General features: G+C 41.1%; 1 protein-coding gene across 1 annotated transcript in view; it reads left to right on the top strand.

The window, feature by feature from the left end:
- Positions 1-1023: 1023 nt before the first annotated feature.
- LOC139213494 (CXADR-like membrane protein) overlaps positions 1024-17853 on the top strand; it is a 63746-nt gene continuing 46916 nt past the window's right edge. Inside the window, exon 1 of the mRNA XM_070844205.1 lies at positions 1024-1058. Within this exon, the coding sequence (XP_070700306.1) occupies positions 1025-1058 (34 nt within the window). The 5' untranslated portion in view covers position 1024. The remainder of the gene's footprint in view (positions 1059-17853) is intronic.

Below are 17853 nucleotides of genomic sequence, written 5' to 3'. Positions count from 1 at the left end.
TTTTTAAATGATTACGATCAGCATTTTTTCTCATTCTTAATGACCGCATATGTATATAGCTTATGTTCATTATGCGTAATGCAATTCCTCCAACACCTTGATTATGCAGGTCCTGAATGGAACACAGTCGAGAAACTACAAGAGAAAGATGATCAGTATAAAACACTTAAACTTAATATTCCAGAATAGGACTTACAGTATGGTGTATTTCATTTCATTTCAGATTTAGTGCTATCCCTGTATATAATATAAATCCCTACAGGGACTCATAATTTACTGATATGTTCATTTACATTATGGTGTTTTCCTACCTCTTATCATCTGTATTCTACGGTCATAATCTGATTTCTCCAGAGACTACTGGTTGACTAGCTGTAGTTTGTGATGTGCATTAAGTCTAATGGGAACTATTAGAGGTTATAGTATTCTTTATATTCAGTTACAGGAAGATGAGGGATTCCTCTTTTTACCTCCAGTATATGATGCAACGTATTTAGTGATCGTGAGGAATACATCATAGATAAGAAGAAGGGGGGGCAGTACGATGCCATGGCTGTCCCGTAAGAGGATTCGTGTGTCGGGACGCTGTAGTACTGTATAGTGTAATATCCAGTGGGTGTACGCCCATATCAACTGAAGAGGTCCCCCTTTTACCGGCTGCTACACGCGCACCTTTGTTGCACCTCCTCTTTTGGTCTCCGCGCAGTGGACCACAGGGCAGGACGGACAGAGAGACGCCGAACGTGGACTGGTGTACATCAGGGAAACACCCCGCACACGGGCTCAGGGTGAGCTCAAGGAGAAGTGGCTTTTTGCAGGCGCTGAGTGTAATAAAGCAGGAAGATGCTGCAGCGCTTGAATGATTAAGGATCCTGACGCTGTGGCTGCGCGGCGTGCCGGAGACATGCAGTATTCTTCACTCCAGGTCGTACTGTAGTTACTGTAAAGTCGATCCGGTCAGTCACAGAGACGTTCCCGATAATCTCTCCTTTCCTTCTGGGAATTGTCCTCGCTGGATGCCGGGATGCCTGCTTCTCCTCTCATCACACTGTTCTTGGGTAAGTTCACTGCACGTTCCCGGCTGCAGTTGTGATCACTGATTTTATGCAGAGAAAGACTATTAGGAAATGTGTGGTTGTGTGTGTGTGTGTGTGTGTGTGTGTGTGTGTGTGTACACATAAAGGTACTGGATTAATATTGCAGGAGTGGCATTGTCATGAATCCATACCATATACTGTCATTGATTTCACTAAATACAAGTATATAAGTCAATGTAAACTCACTATTGTGGAGCATGTCTGTGGCAATACGAAAATAACACAACAGACCCATGAGCTGTTCCAAAGGTCAGTATAAACTGTCTGTGATTCCCAATGATATATTATTATTAAGATATCTTAGAAATATTACTGTGATGTCATTGTTCACTTTTAAGTGGCAGAAAAAGTGTACCATTGCCAGTATTCAGATCACTTCAGGATATATTATAATAATATAAATGATGAATTTTCCAAAGGAAAGGGGGTCATGCATTGGTAAAAAAAAAAAATCTCCTTGTTGTCCGGACACTGTAAAGTCATGAATATACTAAGCTGGTTGTGGAACATAATGATTGTAGTGTTTATTTTCATTGTGACAACTGGGGTTTACTGCTGGCGTTCAGCTTTGGGCCTTCTGAATAATTGAATCAACCTCAAAGGCTTGTAAAAAATTCCATAGTAGGATTAAAATTTAGGTTTATCTGCCTGATGGGAATTTGTTCTAAACAATCTTATCTGTAACTTGACGCCCCCTAGAGCCAGTGTTCATGCAGTGTTCTCTGTCTAATTAATGCACACAAGTAATTGTCCTCTAGCTGGAAACCACAGAACAAAGACTCATGTTTGTCATGTTACAGTGATGCTCAGCCTGGAGCTGCACCACTAGCAGACCATCCCATCCTGGACGTCTGAACTACAACCAACTGCCATTATATTTTAGTGCTGTTAGCTGTGAACAATTTTATTTCTGAGTAAATCATTGTGGCTGTCACTGATGTCTTTTCTGTACTTAACAATTCACTCTTCCGTTACCTTTACCGGAGATATCACTGTTATAGGGGCAGCACAAAATCTCTCCTCCTGTCTTTTGTGTTTTGAATCATGAATTAGGTGCTATTCCATTTTAGCGATGACGTGGTATCTAGAATGTTTAACTTATACCCCAGACTTGAGTGAGTTAAAGTAAATAGTTTACAATGTGCTTGCTGTACATCTTCTGTAGTGAAAGTCCTATTTTTCCAGGTCCCACCAAATGAAAAAATAGAATGCCTTATGTGCCAGTATTGTGTATATGTAATACATTTATTCAGTTTGGCTCAAAGCAAATACAAATCTATTAATGCACAAGATAACATTTTCTTTCACCACTCTTGTTCACACAAAACATCATGAGTTGCTCCACTTTTTCAAATTCACCTCTATAGAAAATAAAAGGGTCCTTCCTGGGTTTCCACTGTCTGTGTGTGTGTGTGTCAGACAGCATGCATCAGACACATGTGAGCACATCCCAGCCTCTTGCTCAGCCGTCATGACAGCACGGGGCTATGACATCACAATTAGTCCAGTTGTCCATGAGGTGATTGGGGCTTTCATTAGTTGCATTATGGGCGTGAGTTCGACAGGCCATGGCAAAAACATGTTCTACCTCATGGCGCTGCCTCATTCCCTCCGCAGTTGAAAACTTGTCCTAGCTTTTGCCACATATTAAATGCAGCTGAATAAATCAGACGGAGCCACAATTAAATTTTAGTTGCATTTTCTCTGAGAGTGTAGCCACTAAGCTCTATATATTAATTAAGTGACAACATATTTGAGGGTGGTCAGCAGTCTGTTCAGTGCTGACTTTGTGGTAAGTCACTTCAGGATTGTAGTACAGCTCACACACATGTGTGGCGATTTTCAAGACACGCTGTGCTGAAAGCTATTACCATTCAACAACTGCAGACACTTGTGACCTTGAAAATGAAGGTAATACAGCGTCCTAGCCCAGTATCATACGATTAAAAGGCTTTTTATAGGAACATTTTTGTATTTGTCATTCACGTTGATCAAAATTAATTAATTTCCCAGTTGTCAAAGACTGATTGAATGACTTTTGGTGGCTTTATCTGCCAACAGCATGATGAGGAAATGAGGCTCTTGTGTCCTTTGGTCTGGACATACTCTCCAGCTCTTCCCTTGGATTTGTCTCCTTCACCCAGTTGCTTGTTGGTTCACATTCTATTTTTAGTACACTTTCTATGTGACCTTTATGACACTAATTTTTTTTGTGCCTCCTGTCCTGCGCATTACTGAGAAATATCACAGATATCCTCAAAATTCAGCTGGAGCCAGTGCCTCCCTTGTCACCTGACATGCACTGCATGTCGGGTGTCATCATGGCGTTGATCACACAAACAATTCAGCCGTATCTGTTCCCCTGTCTCTATATATAGAGGAGATCACCAGCGGCAGGCCAAAGGATCTGTCAAGTATGGAGATGACAGAAGTCTCCAGTGCCAGAGGTTAGGATGTGACATCTTGCAGCACTCTGGCCTCAAATCTCTGGCAGCCGCCTTCCCTTGTCTCTCTTTCATTCCTCTCCCATTCCTTCTTGTCCCCTCGTGCCGCCTCTGCACTATGTCGCATAAGTGACATTGACAGTCAGTAGGCTGATATAGGCAGATAGCTTTCAATTTGTGGCTTTGAATGGTAAATGGTCTATATTTGTATAGCAACTTTCTCGTCATTTTGACTACTCAAAGTGCTTTTGCATGACATCCTCATTCACCCATTCACACATCATCCATATAGGAGGAATCTAAGTTGGAAGGGACTATTCTTTCACACACGTTCACACACACTGAAGCCAGGCTTCCGTAGCAATTTGGGGTTCAGTGTCTTGCTCAAGGACACTTCGACATGCTACTGGGCCGGCCCAGATGTAGGCTTTGATATAATATCTGTGGAGTGTTTCAGTGATTCAGAACGTGCTTTTTGCAGTTTCTTTTAATGCTCAGAAAGAATCAAGTGACCAAGTTCACCTTAAACCCAGATGAGCACAAAGCTGTTATTGATAGCAGAGAGACAGGTGAGCTCCTGGGTTTGGAGGAGTTTTTATTGCGGTACTATAGAGGTTCTCAGCTGAGAACAACCGTGAGGCTTATTATGTCTGTCCGTTAGATATTACAAGAGCTGTAACAAAGTTACCAGTATGGATTCCTCTGACAGCAGATGCATGCCTTGATCCTGTGGAAGTCACTGGGCTGCATGTGTGTGCGCGCAGGCATGTGTAAAGTGTGAGTTTTAATTAGCTGAGCGCAGCAGCAGGGGGGAACTTCCCCTTACTGAGCGTCTCCTCAGTCAGCTGACAAAAATCACTGTGACAACGTCGTCTCTCTCCCCCTCTCACATCCCCCTTTCACATCCCCCTTTCACATCCGCCCCCACCCTTCTTCTTCTCTCTCCCTCCCTCCCCGGCCACACTTCATCCATCCAAACATCCAAATTCATCTCTCTTTCTCTCTTAAAGTAGAAGTGGAGACTTTGGGGAGCAGCTTTGCAATCTATACACGCCAGTGGCTATTTATAAAATCAGCTGTATTGCTGCCAAAGAGCTTCAGGCTTTTATTTATTGCACAGAAATTAAATGCGTCTACTGTTTGCTTACTTTTATGACAGGCCCTTGAGTAGTTTTCACTTAATGCTCATTTTAATGAAGAGATTTAGTTTTTGTGTTCATCCATTTCAAACATAGAGGACACCTGGTGGAAACAACAGGCAGAGAATATGTTATGATGTTTGTTAAATATGGATTTATTTCACTTGAATATTCAATCAGGTGTAGCCATTGTTATTCCAACCATATTATTCATATCTTTCATGGATGGCTGCCAGAATAATAATGCTTACTTAGGGAGCCTTTATCACCCTGTGTTGTTTTTTCTTGCTTTGAGCCCTCTAAACCAATTATCAAGTTTAGTTCTGGCTGAAATTCATGAACCAGCTTCCAGAGGATCTTATCATTCTACCAGATTGCAGTATTTTGTTGGCAGCAGTCTCAAAAGGTTTTACTATTTCAAAATGACTTCTTCTAAATGTCAGAACTCATCATGGTTTGGTATAGTGCTGTTTAAAGTTGGGTTTACACCTTGAGTTGCTCTTGAGAATGAAATGTCTGACTGGATTGAGGCCAGGAAGCGTCCTCTCCACCCGACTGTTGTGGAAGGCTTTTGTAGGACTCCAGTTCCCTGTAATGGAGACCATATGTTCTCCATGTTTTCTCTGGGAGAAATGAGGCTGATATTCATTTCCAAATTATTTGTCTTGCAATATTAATTCCACCCACTCCACAGATTTATGGGCTGTTCGGTCATGAATGTGTGCTGCAGTGACTTAGCACTGTGCTCATGAGTTGGGCTGTAAATGAGTTGTTTGTGAGAAGTAAACATCATGAAAGACAACGATCATGCTTGGTGGCTTGCGGAAATTCACTGTCCTGCTCATTAATGCTCATCCAGATCACTGTGGAGACGTGAGGAATGTCTGAGGATTGTAGATCGTGTGTGTCCCCGCTCCTGAGATGAGATGCTGCATGCATTCCAATAGAAACAATCTGCCTTTTATCCCTGTTTTGTGTGGAGGTTTTTACTGATGTAGAGTTTTTGAATCTGACACTGGAAATCAACAGTATCTGATCAATCTGACAACAATGCTGCAGGGCATGTCTGCTGTCTGAAAAGGTCTCTTCAAAGTAGTGCTTGTGCAAGGAGTGGAGAAACAGTGAGAAAGAATAGCGCTAACAGGCTGTAGCATGGGATATAATGTGCACACCTAGTGTATGCTTCGATAAAGGTTTTTGTTGTCTGATGTTAACTGATGACATGAATCTATGTTGTATTCAATCCACTGCTGCTGGTTGACAGAGCTGTTGAAAGGACAGAGCGTGTGACAGCTAATTGGTTGTGTGTATTTTTTCTGTTAATTGAAATTGAAAAGGCGTGATGAAAGTAGAAAAAATCATCACTTCACACAGCAACTGTAAATGAAATGTAAAAGAAAGCCTAGCCCTTATATAACCAAACACATTCTGTATTGAGGCGTTTGTATAAATTGGTTGGTGTTGCAGATTATTATTAATCATCAATAGGCTTAGACACGGCTGCATGAACTACAGTGGCACTGAATGATTTGTGAGTGCTGTGAGGCCGGAGTGTGCCATTAATGACCCCTGGCTAGAAAGTATCAGAAATGAAGCACATATTTTCTCTGGAAATGAAAAGCAAATAAAGTGAAGTGAGTCGTGTTTGCTGAGGAGATCAGGTCACCCATTCAGCTGAGGTCAGGGAACTGATATACTTTTCTTTTTAGCTGAACTTCCTGCCCCTCCCGCTCCTGCATTCCCTCTTGGTGTCCCCCTTTCTGCTCATTTTGCTCACAGATGGCACTGTATGATTCACAGTGACTGTGACAGTGTCATCTTTATTTAAGACTGAAATAAAATCTTCTTGAAGCCAGACCTATAGGATGCATACAGTTGCACTCAAAATCATTCAACCTCCATTGCAAATTAGGTGTATTGGCAAAATGTACAAACTTTCAGCATTGTGAAGTGAGCAACCGAAACAACAGCAATTGAAATAGCTCAACATGACAGGTAATATACAGGTGGTTTCTCCAAATTCAACACAATATGCCATATTTAATACTACTGCAGTCTGAAAAATTATTCAACCCCTTCTTGACAAGCATCTTTAGTACTAAGGAGAGCACCCTTTTGCTGTTATGACCTGCTGCAAACATGATGCATAGCCAGACACCAGGTTCTGACAGCGTTCCTGAGGAATCTTAGCTCATTCCTCATGGGCAATAGCCTCCAGCTCTGCAATATTCTTGGGTTTGCGTGCTGCGTGTACCACCTTCTTCAGAGTCGACTTCTCTTGTGCTTTTGGGTCAGTAGTGGTGTATGTCTTGGATTTAAGACATGGAGTCCTTCAGTGTTTAGTATGTGTCTTACAGTAGAAACAGAAACCTCAGTGCCTGCTGCCACCAAGTCTGGCTGCAGGTCACTCGAGGGTTTTTGGCCACCTGCCTCCTCAGAAATCTGGTGGCAGCCGTTGATGGTTTCGCCTTTCTGCCACGTCCAGGTAGTGTAGCCAGTGTTCCTTTAGCTTTGAACTTGTAAACTATGCTTCCAACAGCATCTCTAGGAACTATCTTTTTGTATCCTTTTCATTGTTTGTGCAAGGAAATGATCTCCTCTCTTAACGTTTTGGACAATTATATTGACTTACCCATATCTCTAACATGCGACCAAACATCACTAGTAACAAACCCCAGGTCCAGCCCAGGTATTTGATGTGTTCTCAAGACCACCTGATGCAACTAATGAGGCCCTTGATTAGTTGCATAGTAGGTATGCAGTAAGTATAATTGCACTCCCAGTTTAGATTTAATACAATTGTTTTATCTCTTCAGTTAAAAGTTTACACCAGTGACAAACTGAAAGTTTCCATAGAGTTTTTGCAGACATTGCTCTGAATGCAGGTGTTATTTATTTGCCTGTGTTTGTGTCAGCTGTCTCTTTTGTCCATTCTTTCTACCTTGGTGCTCATGTGCAAGGCTACCAATAAAAAAACAACAAAATGCTACCGCTCCTGCTCTGATTGCCCACCTTTGCTTTGCCTTGTAGTAAAGTGTTGCATTTAGGAAAAACATGTAATTTTCAAGAGCAGGTGGGAGGACAAAATGAGACATTGTATCCTGATTTTCAACGTTTTGGATGTGATATATAATACGTGTTTCAGAAAATTAGATGTTCAAGATTACTGTGTGTGGGATTGTGTGTGAGTGTGAGCAAATGTTATACCACATTTGGTTTATTTCGGCCAGTCAGTTTGTTGGAGCAAAGCCGTTTCCTCAATAGACAAATTGAGGTAAACGGCTTAAGAGCAAAAGAAAGGGAAAGCTCATTATGGTAACTATCTTACCCTAATGAAATGCTTCTTGTTTTTGTGACTGTGGAAAATGATGCGAAATAACAAGGTGCTTTGTCATTGTAGCAGTAACAAGCTCCAACATCTCAAAGGGGTAACCTACCATACCATAAACTCTCCTCATGGACTCTTGACACTGCATTCCATGCAAAAATACCTATTATCTGTTCTCTCTCATTAACTATTTGTCAATTAGAGCTCAGTTCTACCCAGGCTGTGTGTTCCTGTTCCTGTTCAATTGAAACTTCTGATTTTATTGGCATATTGTGGTTTCTTTTTTTTCTTTCTTTCATTTTTCCCACATTTTAATTAGTGTTCAAATGTGTTCATTTACTAAAAATCAGCTAAAAACAGTCACTCAAAATCTGTAGGCAGTAGGTCATAACCACGGACTCCAATCAGTCTACACATAGAGCTAGAGGCTATAATACTACTACTGCTACAACTACTACTACTAATAATAATGTGGTTTAATAATCTGGATAAACTATGAGTGTCTTAATCTGTTCGATCATCTGACTGCTTGTGCTGACCATCTGGATGTCACTGATTTCCCAGACCTCAGTTATTAGTTTGAGGAGTACAGGGTTTTTGTAACTGTTGTTCGGATTAGGTTCAAACTGTAAATGAACCAGATTAATCCTTTAAACAGTGAATCCAACTTTGTCGTTGGATATTTAAAATATACTTGTTGACTAATATTTAGATATATTGGAGAAAACACCAAAAATGCTGAGAAAAGGTTTCTTCAACAGAGTCTAACATTTCTACTTAATCTGCTGTTTACAGAAGACACTCAAATGTGTCTTAGGATAAGTTTAACTCATAGACTGTAATATGTTGCACAAATCTTAAGAACTAACTTAAGATGTTCCCAACTGCAGGTTTCCCCAAATTGTCCCATCTATTGTCTTAATGCAAGAATTACAGTCAGATGTAGAGACATGGAGCAAAATATGTGCAAGAGTTAATTTTAGTAATGTGACAAGTAACAAGTAAAGGAAGTGGCACAGTGACATCGCACAGTCCTATAACTGCCTTAAGACATGCATTTAGACAGTAGATTAAAACACAACACAACACAACATACTCTCCAAACACACAGTCAGTATCTATAAATATAATGGAGCAGCAGCCTTGTGTAGCACTGCATCAGTTGGACACGGATGTAGGGAGTGTTCAGTTAGTGTAATGGTTTGAATAGTGAAAAGAGAAGCAAGATCAACTACTGATTGCTGACATGCATTGAGAAATTTATTTTAAAGGCATTTAGAATGTGCTTTGGTTCTCTTGCAAGTTTCATCAGTTGACATCTTGTATTGTCATAATATACTGTATATACATATATATATATACATATATATCTTTAGCTTGTCCACTGTGCACTGGAAAGATTCCCATTGCCTTATCTGAAATTGCATTTACACATTTGAATAATTAAATTCCATGTAATCTTCACCCACTTGATATTCCATGTTATTGTCTTCTCCTTAAGAGCTGTAATCCCATCCAAGGAGAAAATAAATGACAGCTATCGCACAACCTTGACCATTTGTGCTTCCCTTTGTGCTGATAGCCTTAGTCATAGAGGGGAATGTGTGGATTCAGCTACAGAGTGCAACGAATATGTTGAGAATGGATTTCAAACATGCATTTGGGCTTATCTGTCAGTGGCGCTGGGTGATGCATGTGTCCCAGAAGCGCTCTTGAACATGTCAACAGTAATGCTGGCTGCAGAACTGACATACCAGTGGCTGGAAATTAATTGAGTGGCTGTCCCGAAATTTCACAGCACAGTGGAGTGAAAACAGCTTTGGAGAAAAAAACAATCTAGAAAAGAAAGCAGATCACGACCATATAAATAGGATTTCACTTTCTGCCATCATTGCCCTGCACAATAATATTATTTCTGTGGTTGTGAATGTGCTGAAGTGATTTGACAAATAACCAGAGGAGGCTGAATAACCTGGATATCTGCCATAAGGAATGGCCTAAGTCCATGCAGCCTCCCTGAAGAGAGAGGGAAAATGGTATTACCAGGAGTGTCAAGAGGGCTGCCGGTCAGACTGTGGAAGAACACATCTCTGAATAAACCCATTTTTTGAGGAGATTTAAGTCAGAAGTAGTCATCTCAGTAAATTGCAAGTTGTACTTTGCTGCAGTGATATGACGGACTTTTGTGTCTCAAACTTACTGACAACAAATTGGTTAAATGGACAGTGACTGTAACTGTGAGAACAAAAGCGAAAATGTCCAAAACAAGAAATAGATCTAGTGCAAGTACTTACTGAATAGTCAGTGATATCAGTGATAACAACCATTTTACACTCTTGTGTGTTTAATTGCTTCCTGTCATAAAATTGCTAAACTTGAGACATGACAACTGGAACGTGGAAACAGCTCATTGATTCTGGTCTGAAAGGTCTAACATCTCACTTGATCGTCTGTAATGTCCTCTCGTGCCTCTTTGTCTCTGTCTTGTTTATTACCAGCATGCTCCATGTTAATAGTTGACATCTGGGAATGTGCTGACGTCTGATGGTCCAGAAACACGAGCTGTCAGACGATTTAACAGGCTGGAAACAAACCCCAGGTTTGTCAGACTTATTTGGAAGAGAGAACAAAAGGTGAACGATGAAATTATTACCTGAGCTACTGCTAGACCTACTATACATACCGTAGTTTCCTAACTTTCCTCGCTACCTCCAAACACAGGTTGAGATAATCTGCATAAACCTTTGGCTTGTTTCCACCTACTGTATACTGGAAGTGATTTCACTCACCCCCCTGAATTGGAATGAGAAAGAATGGAGATTGATTGATTGATTGAATAATTGACTAAAATGACTGCATGAATGAATGTATGACTGCATGAATGAATTAATATATAAAAAATCTGAATGAGTAAATTATTGTATCAAGATTATTAGGCTTCACTGTTCTGCATCACTTGAAATACTCTCTCAAAGAGCTTCATGCCAGTGGGCGCTGCACTCTGCCTGCTGTACCACTGATGTTTACACCCTCTGTCAGACTGAGCTGTGCAACATTCAATAGTATTAAGTGTAATACTGGTCTCACATTGGTGTTACAGCACAAATGTTAGCCCCTATTATCCCAACAAAGACCTTCCTCTGAGGTGTTTTGGCTTTTATACAATAGCTTCCAGTGTATGTATGCTGTCTGACCAATTTTTGTCAAACTAGTGTGCACAGTGCAGAAAAAATCAGAAAGACATATGACTGAGTAGCTCCTGTTACCACAGTTACTAGAAGAGGCAAAGAGAGTGTGGCTGTGATCAGCACACCATCTATGCTTTTTTTTTTATTACAGACTGTTGTGTTCCCATTGAGCAGTGCTGGAGTTAAACATATGTCAAACATAATGTTTTCTCATTACACTGCCCCTGGTATACATATATGCATACACACACATACCCCATTACAACACACATTCCAATTGTTATGATACCAATTGCTACACAAATTATACCGTCCAGACCAATTGGGTTCTTTAAGTTTGCATCCAACAGACTTATATAAACAACTGACAGTTGTCTGCATGGCCATGTGTCTGTGTGTCTATTTGCAACTGCGTGTGTGTGTCTGTGTGTGTGTGTGTGTGTGTGTGTGTGAGTGAGTGAGCTCATCTGTCCTTGGTGTGCTGCTGGCTGGTTGGGTCCCTTTGAGTTACGACGATCAGTCAGTGTGACATTGTTTTGAACTCTACCTAACATTAGAAAATAGAGGAGTAAGGGCACACCTACTGCAGCAAAGCAGACACACAGCATGGCTCTCCAGCCCGACACATAAGATTATTAGTTATCAAACCCAAGTCCAATAGAAATATCTTTCTGTCTTTTGTGAGTTTGCTAATTTTTGTTCAAAGAACATTATTCCATGTCAACTTCTCTGACAGCTAGTGTTTACCTTTTGAAGATTGAGTTCTTTGTGACATAACTAACTGTTGTGGAGTTGGCTGATAAAATTGATCCTGAAAACATGTCAGAGCCTTGGTGCATTGTTAAATCAGTGGTATGTAGCTAGAAGTCAAGACTTGGGTGTCTGTTTGTGTGTGAGAGAGAGATCGCATGTGAACATCTGCCATATTGCACGTAAAATGATATTGGAATATCTCATAGCCATATTCAATACATCACCAACCCTAACTGCTTCACTTGGCTCTCAGTCAATCGCTCTCTCTCACACACACATTATAAATGTGTTTCATGTGAGCATTGGCTCCACTGTCCCAATTGATCAGCAGATGCTAGTGATGTAGATTTCAGTGTAAAATGATGGATTGTTATGCAATTTGGTATAGTGCTAGTGCCATCATCAGGTTTCAAGTTGTAGAATACTTCAGTTTGGTTTTCTTCAGAGTGAGCATTTGAGCCTCCAGGGCAGCTAAAGTGGCTGTAGACTGTAGTCTAAACCCATGAATAGTAAACTAGATAAAAAAGCTTCACCAACAAAGACCGTGCCAATAAAGTTGTCGATTTTGAAAGGTTTATTAGAAACTTAGGAAGTATGGCTAAGTTGAAGTAGGTAGGAGTAGGGGTGAGGGTTGATGGATGAAGGGGTGAAGAGTAGAAGGAAAGGGGAAAAAAGTCGTGGTCTGTTGGATGGAATATGTCGAGGGATCGTGTTGGCTGGCAACATGAAGACAGGAGGGAACTGGGGTGTTGAGACTCTGGGTGCGGGAGCCGTCTCTTCTCATCGTCTTGTAAATGAGATCCCCAGTGGTTCCTAAATTCAGAGGGGAGAGAGAGAGAGGGAGAGAGGGTTTGGGTTGGAGGGATGTGAAAACTGAGTCAAAGGGGGAAGAAATGGATATGTGGAGCTTAAATACTTTGGTGCGGAAATGAAGTGGGAATGAGGCGTGGTCATTGTTCCTGAACCTAATTATATAAAACTTCATTTCACTAACAAAGACCACACCAATAAAGTTGTCGATTTCGGTTATTACAAAGTGAGGAAGTATGGCAAAGTTGAAGTAGGTGGGACTGATGGAGGGTTGAGGAATGGTGGGGTGAGGGTTGAAGGAGGGTGGGGTGTGGGTTGAGGGATGAAGGGGTGAGTATAGAAGGATAGGAGAACGAAATTAAATTGTGGTCTGCTGGACAGAATATGTAGATGGATTGTGTCAGCTGGCCACATGAAGAGAAGAGGGAACTGGTGTGTCGAGACTCTTGTAAATAAGATCCTCAAAATAGATATTTCAGATGGTGAGATGCATGTGAGCGTTTCGGATGTTGTTCGGGTCATTGCGGATGCAGGTGAGGTATGCAGGAGAAGATCAGCAACCAAGGATTTTAATGATGTGGTCTCAAACTCCCTGCGGAGAAGTTGAGGCGGATCCGATTTGAAATGAATGCCAAGAGTAAAGCTCTGGAGATATTCTGTATTGCAATAAGATTTGGTGAAAAGTGGTGGTGGAACCAGAATCCTGTCACTCCTTTACCTGTTTCTGAGCTAAACAGAGAGTCTTGGGGGGATGCTTGACCGGCTAGTCTTAAGTTTAGTTAATGTCATATGGCTTCGTATGGACCAGGACAAGAGTCGAGTCGAAACAGGTAGATGGGCTGAGGTGCACCTGACTGGTTAGTCTTGCTGCGTTTCAGGTGGAAGACGATCAATGGAAATATCTGATATAGATGTGTGATGAGATGGATCATAAAAGTAGTGAACTCTGAGCAGCGCAGGAAACCGAAGAAAGCCACAAGGAGCATGAATTCTAGGACTTTGTCTCTGAAAGCAGACAAATATCCTGATGCAGCAGGAGATGAGGTCTGATGTGAGGGACAAACACTTTGGTGCAGGACGCGGTTCGGCCTTATGAAAAAGTTTGATTTACATGCTGATATGGGTGCAATACAAGGCTGGACATGATGCACCTGAGGAGAGTTTTACAAAGAAGTTGATTCCTCTGATGTAGACCTGATTAGTGGAAGATTTAATCCTGAGAATTGAATGGGCAATTGAGATGAAGCTGGCGAGGGTCAGGACGTTGAGTGAAAGGAATGAAATGCTGCACTGAACTGCTTCAATGGTGGAAAGCATCCTAGCATCCTATCTGGTCAGATAGGACGAGAGCGTGTGGGGAGCAACACTGTTAAGGATGGCATCTTGGGAAGCGGTAACCAATTGATGTAGCAGTGGGGTCAGTCGAAGATGGTGGCTGAAAATGGTGGGGCAGGGGTTGGACGGAGGTCAGCAGCTGGTGCCAATTGTCTGAATTTCTAGAATGAGAATCGGAACAATGAATCAGCGATTGAGTTTTTGTGACCTGGGATGTGGAAGGCTTGGATAATGAACTGGTGTGGGGCTGAAACCAGGGTGAGCGTCCGGACAAACTGCATTATATCTAGACAATGTGATTGTCCTTTGTCGATCATGTCTACAACTGCACTGTTGTCAGAGTAGATGGTGATGGTCTATTCTTACCATTCGTGTCCCCAAAGAATGGCTGCTATGACGACTGGGTACATTTCACAGGTGGCAGAGGAGGGAGCAAGAGCAGAGAACTCAGTGGGCCATGGGGCTGAGAACTATCTGCTGCCGTGGTAGCCGCCGAAATTGATGGAAGGGGCTGCATCTTTGTACCGCTGGATGGTATGGTATCTTCTGGCTTGGTGATAAAGTCATCATAAAGGAAGGAGATGCTGGTGCCACAGTTTAAGCTCCATCTTAGATGGGTGATCTAGTGAAACGTGGTCATGAAGAGATGGAACTGAGGCGGCTATGGAGAGGAGGTGTGACAAGAAGGATCGACCTTGGGGATGATGCGGATAGGATATAGTTGAGGTGGCCTAGCAGACAGACAAGTTTGCGCTTGGTGCATCTGTGAGCCAGGAGGTGAATTTGGGTCACGGCTTCGCCTATCATTCGAGTGCCTGGATTTCAAGTGGGTCGGGGAGAGGCATCTGGAGTGAGTGTCATCTCTTTGACATGGAAGCCGGGACCATCCTGGATATGTGGAGCTTAAATACTTGGGTGTGGAAATGAAGTGGGAATGAGGCGTGGCCATATTTCCTGAACCTAGTTATATAAAACATATAAAAATTTTGTGTGATCATACACAGGGCTTTTGATACTTACTTTTGATTTTGTTCCGAAAACTGTACTTGAAGACATGAATTATCATTTACTGGTTCCAAAAGGATATTCTGACAGACCTTTATTGAGAACGAAGAATCCTATTGTCCAAATAGGAAGCATTTTTCACTTTGCATCTCAGTGTATGCTCATAGACTTACTTTAACTGGCAAAGAATTCTAAAAGCCACCTACACCAGTTCACCATGAGGTATGTAAATGGTTTTTGTGAGCAGTTTTGTGAGTGTTTCTCATCTTACTCACCAACATGTTGACACTGATATACTGGACACACTTAATACACTAACATCTTAAACATGATACAGGCAGACATGACATTTGACATGTTACATGCCATTGGATAGTGCAGCATGAACATTCACTGAGGTCAAACTCAGCTCAGTTGAATAAGTCGCTATTTTAGATTTTAGAAGGTTGTGCAACAGTGACCAATCGGATATCTGTTAACTATGGTGACAAACATCACACTTGTTTGTTGTCTGTTATTGGGCTTGACCTCATTAACAGACACCTGCAATCAGCTGCAAATCTTCCCACAACATTATAACGTTCAAACATTTTTTGTATAATATGTGTCTAAATGTCTGGCATACAATACTGCATTTCATTGTTAAAACACTGCTCAATGTGCATTGTGCTTGATGCTGGAAGAAGAACACAGACTATATCGAACACTCTCTTGGGGGCTCAGGCTTGCTGTCATATCAATAACCTGCTGTGTAAGTATTGTGTATGAACAACCAGGTTACTTGTGTTCCATAAAAACATTAACTGATCCATGTGCACAGGTGTGTCCTCAGCTCCAGCTGTAGTAGTCAGTATGTCAATATGTATAGTTATCATCACAAGCCATAACTCCCTGTTTCCCTGGTAACACCTGAGGGTTTCACTAACATGCAATGGAAACGTTGTTTCCCACTAATAAATAGGACAAACCTTACATAAGACTGCCACTCAGCACATATAAGCCCTTGGTTCAGCTAGGAGCCAGAAAGCTAATGTAAGGTTACAAGATTTAAAGGCACTAACGCTGCATGCGACTGACAAACAGTAAATATAATTTGACAAAATGATTAAAAACAAGATTAACTAGATAAGCAGACATGTCATTGTCCCCAAATCAATTTCAAGATTTTCATGCACCAATGGCCAGCCATGTGTAATATTGCAGAGGGATGCATCATTTGGAACTCATAGTCAGTCAGCAGAATTAAAGCAGATCTGGGCCGGGCTCATGGGAATGAGTTACTGCTTCAAGACAGATTTGGGAAAAGAAAGCAACAAGAAGAGCCAGGAGTTGGCAAATGTTCTGGTCATTTTGTTCTGGTCACACAATTTTGAACTATTATGAATATGACAATAAAAATAGCTTTTGATAATGTTTTAATACGTGCCAGTGTTTTTTAAGACTTGATTTGCTAAAAGGGCTGCAATTGATGATTATTCTCATTATTGATTAACCTGTATATCACTTTTATTAATCTATTATGGTCCATAAAAAGTCAGAAAATTATGAAAGATATTGGTCATTGTTTCCAAAGCCCAAGATGACATCTTTGCTGCAATGCTTTCTCTTGTCCACAAGTCAAAGTCTACTGTGTATATACACTGTTGCCCATAAAGTTGAAATACCCCCAATTTTGTTAAAGCCTGAATACACAGTTTGCAAAGGTTAATTGTGGATTAAGTTTCACTGTGATATGTTTGGAAGAGTTTGATAAATAAAGTTGAGAAGATATACACTTTATTTATCAAGAATAAATCACATTGTCACAATCATTTCATGAGAAGAGGTAAAAAATATTTTATTCCAACTCTATTGGCAACAGTGTATATATATCATGTAATGATTAGCTTCTTCCTTGCAGATTAGTAACCTGCTATTAGTGTGTGAATGCTGTGTGAATAGTGTATTTGCTAAAATTAGCTTGCCAACGCCTTCAATAAGGTATTTGCTGGTTTGATAGCCAGCAAACTCTGCATTGATGGACAACAGAACACCAACAAAGGCAGTGAAAAAGAAGAATGCAATTCTGAAAGTAAACACAGATATAAATGGTCTGTATTGTATAGGGCCTTTCTAGTCATTTTGACTACTCAAAGCACTTTTACATTACACCCTCATTCATCCATTGACATAGGAGGAATTTAAGTTGGAGGAGACAATTTCATACACTGAAGCTATGCTTCTGGAGCAAGTTGGGGTTCAGTGTCTTTCCCTATGCTGACTTAGAGGAGCCGGGGATTTAAACGCCGATCGATGGACAACCCACTCTACCTCTGGGCCACAGCTGCCCCAATGTAAACAATTCAGAATCGAAAAAACAGATCAGCTGTGCATATGTTCTTTGCTAACATTTGTTAGAGCTCAGGGATACACACGTGTAAAAGCAGACTTTTGTCTGCATTTTGACTTCTGTCAAAATTGACCTTTAAGCTAACAGACTGCACTTGGTTGCAATTCAATATGGCATGTCCACATGGAAAGAAATGCATGTGAAGCCAGAACAGCAAAGGAAATGTCTTTCTGTCCAAAACGTTTATGAGCTCGTTATAAGATTATTAGTGTACATGTCTGTTTGAATGAATGAAAGGCATGTTTGCACCAAATTGTTGCAGAGTGAGCTAATTGTGGAACATCGCTTTCGTCTCTCCTTTTATTTCTTTTTGTGTGTGTGAGTATGTGGTTGTGTCTGTGTTTACACTCAGTACCTTACTTTAA

This window comes from Pempheris klunzingeri, chromosome 14, assembly GCF_042242105.1.
Source record: "Pempheris klunzingeri isolate RE-2024b chromosome 14, fPemKlu1.hap1, whole genome shotgun sequence".
NCBI classification, from domain to species: Eukaryota; Metazoa; Chordata; class Actinopteri; order Acropomatiformes; family Pempheridae; genus Pempheris; species Pempheris klunzingeri.
This window is presented reverse-complemented; position numbering and strand designations above follow the sequence as displayed.